The 6499-nt window shown below is 40.3% G+C and overlaps 1 protein-coding gene across 1 annotated transcript in view; it reads right to left on the reverse strand.

Annotated features, from left to right (window-relative positions):
• Positions 1 to 930: 930 nt before the first annotated feature.
• Positions 931 to 6499, reverse strand: part of LOC125177967 (X-linked retinitis pigmentosa GTPase regulator-like) — a 6791-nt gene continuing 1222 nt past the window's right edge. The window contains exons 3-5 of the mRNA XM_047880731.1: positions 5551 to 5613; positions 4747 to 4899; positions 931 to 1112 (exon numbers count right to left, since the gene is read on the reverse strand). Coding sequence (XP_047736687.1) covers positions 931 to 1112; positions 4747 to 4899; positions 5551 to 5613 — 398 coding nt within the window. The remainder of the gene's footprint in view (positions 1113 to 4746; positions 4900 to 5550; positions 5614 to 6499) is intronic.

Consider the following 6499-nt stretch of genomic DNA (forward strand, 5'->3'; position numbering starts at 1 on the left):
GGAGGGTATATAGTGAGCTGTATTGGTGGGTAGGCAGGGTATATAGTGAGCTGTATTGGTGGGTGGGGAGGGTATATAGTGAGCTGTATTGGTGGGTAGGGAGGGTATATAGTGAGCTGTATTGGTGGTAGGGAGGGTATATAGTGAGCTGTATTGGTGGGTAGGCAGGGTATATAGTGAGCTGTATTGGTGGGCAGGGAGGGTATATAGTGAGCTGTATTGGTGGGTATGGAGGGTATATAGTGAGCTGTATTGGTGGGTTGGAGGGTATATAGTGAGCTGTATTGGTGGGTAGGCAGGGTATATAGTGAGCTGTATTGGTGGGTGGGGAGGGTATATAGTGAGCTGTATTGGTGGGTTGGAGGGTATACAGTGAGCTTTATTGATGGTTATGGAGGGTATATAGTGAGCATTATTGGTGGGTAGGCAGAGTATATATTGAACATTATTGGTAGATAGGGGGTATATAATGATGGTTAATAAATATTATTTTGCTTGAGGACAACACTGTCCAAACTTTGAGTAAGTTATCAGTGCAAGTAAAGCGATCAAAGCCATAGGCTAGTCTGCGTAGAGACCTCAACGCGATGAGATATTCGCCGTCTCGGGTCAATTATTATCGGGCTGAATTAATTGATAATAACTAATTCCTTATTTGTGTGGGTACAAAAAATTTTTTTCCGCTTAGGGTTGCAGCAAGTACCCATGTAGAAGGTGCTGAATAAGTCGGTTACCCGCAGCGTTAATTTGTTCAATCTTATACAATAACTCTGACTCAAAATATTCTTTATTCTCAAAAATATTCTCAAAAACGTTCTCACAAATAACTCTGACTCAGAATACAAAGAACAAAGTAACGGGACAGCAATTCTGCTCGATTGAAGAAAATAAGCCGAACATATTGTTCATGACGCACGACTCATGAACACACTACCCACGACCCACTTCCCACGACCCACCAGTGAGTATGAGGGAGTGTTTGCCCCCAGCAGCCACGCGGGACGCGCGCTGCACGAGTCCTGGGACTTGCTGGGGCGTCTGCAGGGACTGCTGAATCTCCCGTCCCAGCTTCCCGTCCGCCGCCTCGCCGAACGTCAGCAGCGCTCCGACCGCTGAAAATATTCATATTTATTTAGTACATTTATAAATGAGAATATAGAAATAACTATGTATAGTAAAGACAGCGTTCCGACAGCTGAAAATATTCATATTTATTCATAACATTTACATATGCGGTATGCCAATATAGAAACAACTATGTATAGTCAAGACAGCGTTCCGACCACTGAAAATATTCCACATGATGTTGAGGGCAATTCAATGAATAAATATAAAATAAATATGTATAATACAGAAGTTTTTATGAGACATAAATATATAAAGATATTTCAGAGATCTCCAGTCAGTAAACCATGATCGCCGGCCAACCGTTTACCATTAAAAGATAGGAAGAATATAACTGATTAATAGATCACTAATAAAACAAACTTCATGCATAAAAATTTACAAACAGTTAAACTCTGTGTACTCTTCATTTTATTTATTACCCATAAGATGTTAACGCAATTATTTTAAACATTAACTTTACTTTAGTTACTCGTACTGGTAATTATATATCTAGTTATATGTAATTGTTTATAAAGGAAAGCTTCGTCTCATCAAACTTAAATATTTTAATATTGGGTGTTTTTAGTGATGGACTAATCGCGGACAATAATTATAAAGCATTATTAAACGAGGACACGTCATATTTGAGCTAAAACCAAAACGAAAAATTACTATAGCAACTCAACGCGTTCCCTTCAACGGAGCTGCTCGACCGATAACGTCGCAGCACCCTACCAGCACACTCTGTACCACGCAGCACCACACAGCACTACGCAGCACACCACCAGCACACTCTGTACAACGGTCACGGTCCCCGTCCCAACTGTCTTCCTAGTCCCCGGTCACGCTGATGCGCCGCCTTCGTCGTCCTCCGTCCCCGAGTCGTCGCTAGGCAGGTCACCTTGCCCTCGGGTCCCAGATGTAACGTTGGACGTGTTCCGTATATTTGCCCTCCTTTGGGCCAGCTGTTGCAAGATGCTGTTGCTCGTCACTTGCTGAGGGTGGTTTCCCATTACTGGTGAATCCAGGATCTTTCTCATCAATTGTCCAGTCTTCTCTTGAAAGTTGCAAGGGTGAACTCCCCTCCTCTCAGCGCTTTTGGCAAGGCATTAAAGAGCCTCGGTCCTACCACGGACAGTGATCCCTCACGAAGAGTCTGCGTACTCTGGTCGAGTCGGCTCGGTTATTAAATAGAGGAACCCTACACAGTCTCCCCCTCCTTTCGTTGTAATGTGTCATTATTCTGGAGGTCTCACTCTCAAAGTTGGGAGCCAGTCCGGTTATCATCTTTCAAGTGTACAGTATGATATATACCTCAGTCTTCTTCTCTCCAGTGAGTAAAGTTCCAGGTGTTTCAGCCTTTCCCAGTAGTTCAGGTTCAGCTCCCTCATGCCGCTGATCCTTTACGTGAAGGTCCGCTGCACTGCCTCTAGTTTCCGCACCACATCCGCCTTGAATAGTGCCCAAAGTTGGCAGCAATACTCAAGGTTGGGGAGCACAAGGGCTCTGATGAGTGTAATCATTGGTGCTGCTTCTCTCGTTCGAAATGTCCGCCAAACCCACCTCATCCGTGGCAGCCTGCGCGCGACTCGATGTCGGCATCAAACGTGGCTTCGGTACTCATCAACACTCCGAGATCTCGAACTAGTTGCTTCTCCGCAATTTCTGTGCCATCTGATGCCAAGTAGCGATGTGGCATCCCGATCTCTGTACAACTTTGTCAAAAGCTTTAGCAAAGTCTAGGTATACCACGTCCACGCCAGCTCCCTCTTCCAGCTGGGCCACCAGACGGTGATGGTGCTCCAGTAACTGTGACAAACAGGAACGATTACGCCGGAAACCATGTTGTCCGTTATTATACAGGTCAGCCTCTTCCGTAGACCGGACAAGCCTCTTGACCATTATGTCCGCGGCCAATTCACTTGACCTGATAGAGTTCAGACAGCACCTTCTCAAAAACCTTGATCACTTGTGAGGTCAAGGTCACAGGTCTGTAATTTTGGAGTCTATCCCTAGGACCTCCTTTGCGGATTGGCGTTATCAGTCCCACTTTGAGGCCCTCAGGGATAATTCACTCGGTCATTGAGGCTTTCCAGAGCATTGTGAGTGGAGCCTTCAGTGCTCCAACACTCTTCTTCAACAGCACTGCCGGTATTCCATCGGGTCCTGGAACACAATCGGTTTTCATTTAACTTTTATGGATTAGTAAATATTGCGCAACCGGTGAGATTCTCGACATTCGATCAATAATCTTCTGATTATTCACTGATAATTACCAGTAGAGTAGGCAGCCCTTTGATACACTTATTCTGAATTCATTTATCCAAGTCCTGATGCGCGTATTGATGGCAGCTGAATGGATAGCAGTCGACTGCTCACAATTCAACAAACCTTTTTTATGAAATGATATCCGATATAATTGTGTATATCATCGGTACACAATGATCGGACGCTCATTATCAAAGCTCTGTTGTAACCTGATTTGTGATTATTATACGTTTGTCTTCACGATAGGTTTTATCACTGATTCAACATGGCGCAATCTTTCCGCTATACGCTCGACTCTAAATAATATAAACGAGTCGTCACAGTCGATCTGATGATTAGACACGTTAAACTTATATATGTAGTAGCGTCGTGCGGGTAATATATAGGTATAGCGCTACTAGAAGTTGCTTACTATTTCAGAGCATTAGTCATAACTATATAATACGAGTCGATAGAGCTAATAACTAAGACAAGTCGACGGAGCATTCGTCTACTACTAACTAACTAACTAGTCTAGTTGACTACTAGTTACTACTAGTCTTAGTATAACTAACTACTACTAGTCGACAATCCCTCCCATATTAACCAACTAATATTTTTAACTAATAATAATTGACAGAGCATTCGTATCAACCAACTAGCTATTCAGCGTTGAAACCGAGCAAGCATAACGTGAACATGAACGTAGCTTTCGTGTTGTCAATAATCGATCTTTGCAACATTGAAAGCCTGCGACTTATGCCTCAGCAGCGCTAACTCCGTGCTTACAACGCGCGCTACTGCAACAACAACAAAGATACTATGATAAATTCATGATAATTATATGATGTGATATAGTAAACTAGTCTGAATACCTACTCTCCCAAATTACTAGCGAGTTCTACACTCAGAAAAATGAAAAAGACTTTGTCCAAATATCAATGCACTAATTTCTTATGGTGCAGGTCATGCTTACCTATGCACCATAGTTGAACTATGTTATAACTTATAAACATGGTACCATCTGTGACTAGGACCGAGTGAGCGCTGCCAGCTGCATACCTACTCTCCCAAAAAACTAGCGAGTTCTACACTCAGAAAAATATAAAAAAAACTTTGTCCAGATATCAATGCACTAATTTCTTATGGTGCTGGTCATGCTAACCTATGTACCCAAAGTTGAACTATGTTATAAACATGGCACCACCTGTGACTAGGACCGAGTGAGCGCTACCTGCCAGCTGCATACCTACTCTCCCAAATTACCAGCGAGTTCTACACTCAGAAAAATATAAAAAACTTTGTCCAAATATCAATGCACTAATTTCTTATGGTGCTGGTCATGCTTACCTATGCACCCATAGTTGAACTATGTTATAAACATTACACCACCTGTGACTAGGACCGAGTGAGCGCTACCGGCTGCTATGGCTGCAGGTGGCGCGTGGAGGGACAGCACCAGCTGTGGTGTGTCTCTGTCCTCCGTATCTCCTGTGCCCAACTGGCCCTCATCATTGTGGCCCCAGCTGTAGATACCACCTGTCTCTGTAGAGGTGAATTTTCCAAGAAATTGTCATAAATCAAGGATTTAAGATATATCCTGTTACTGACCGCAAACTATTTTGGATGCAAATTTTTGTTTCTCATGTGTAACTAAATTTGTGTGTAACTTTTACTTAAATTTTTACATAAACTGATCGTTAAATAGATGCTTCAATATGAATTCTAGAACCGATTTAGAAATATGATTCAGATTTTTACGTCACAAGAAAATAATCTGTACAATACAAATGACAGTCAAAATTCCCGGGAGATTAATACTGACATTTAAGTGTTGGAAATTTTCCTGTTTTAATTCTCCCAAATGAAAATATTTCCTTTTTTTATTTTCCCAAAATAAAAAATTTGCCTTTTTCATTTTTCCAAGTAAACAATTTTTTTTCCTTTTCCCAAATAATAAATCAGACTTCCTCTCCTTTTAAATCAGACTTTTCTTTTTAGCGCAATTTCTCATTTATGAAAAAAGGCGCTATTATGCTCGCCATGTCCATCCGTCCGTCCGTCCGTCCGTCTGCCTGTCTGTCCGTGACTTCAAGTTTTCGTCGACGAGAAACTGCTCTCTCTGTCACTCACTGCCGTGAGTACTGAGTCATATTTTTTCATATTTCAGAGGCATGTCAGGAGTCTCTGTCTTACCCGTAGCTGCGATGGTATGCGCGCGTCCACAAGCCACCAGGACCACGCGATGAGGCTTCAGGGCTGCAACAACAAATGTCTTGAGAGCTTTTCTAATACACATTATTATTAATATTATTATTATTATTATTATTATTATTATTATTATCAATGTTGCATGGAATGCAGCTACAGAAATGCAAAATATACTATTTCATTTTTGTAAACAATTGCATGTTATCATGTGAAACAATTCCTTCGTTTCATTTTTTTATGAACATAGTGAAGACTAGAAATACGAGCTATAAGCTCAATTAACATTGATATTAAAAAACATAGTGAAGACTAGAAATATGAGCTATAATCTCAATTAATATTGATATTAAAAAACATAGTGAAGACTAGAAATATGAGCTATAAGCTCATTTAACATTGATATTAATGAACATAGTGAAGACTAGAAATACGAGCTATAATCTCAATTAACATTGATATTAAAAAACATAGTGAAGACTAGAAATATGAGCTATAAGCTCATTTAACATTGATATTAATGAACATAGTGAAGACCAGAAATATGAGCTATAATCTCAATTAACTTTGATATTAATGAACAAAGTGAAGACTAGAAATACGAGCTATAAGCTCATTTAACATTGATATTAATGAACATAGTGAAGACCAGAAATATGAGCTATAATCTCAATTAACTTTGATATTAATGAACAAAGTGAAGACTAGAAATACGAGCTATAAGCTCATTTAACATTGATATTAATGAACATAGTGAAGACCAGAAATATGAGCTATAATCTCAATTAACTTTGATATTAATGAACAAAGTGAAGACTAGAAATACGAGCTATAAGCTCATTTAACATTGATATTAATGAACATAGTGAAGACCAGAAATATGAGCTATAATCTCAATTAACTTTGATATTAATGAACAAAGTGAAGACTAGAAATA

The sequence above is a fragment of the Hyalella azteca genome, unplaced genomic scaffold (genome assembly GCF_000764305.2).
Source record: "Hyalella azteca isolate HAZT.00-mixed unplaced genomic scaffold, Hazt_2.0.2 contig6063, whole genome shotgun sequence".
NCBI classification, from domain to species: Eukaryota; Metazoa; Arthropoda; class Malacostraca; order Amphipoda; family Hyalellidae; genus Hyalella; species Hyalella azteca.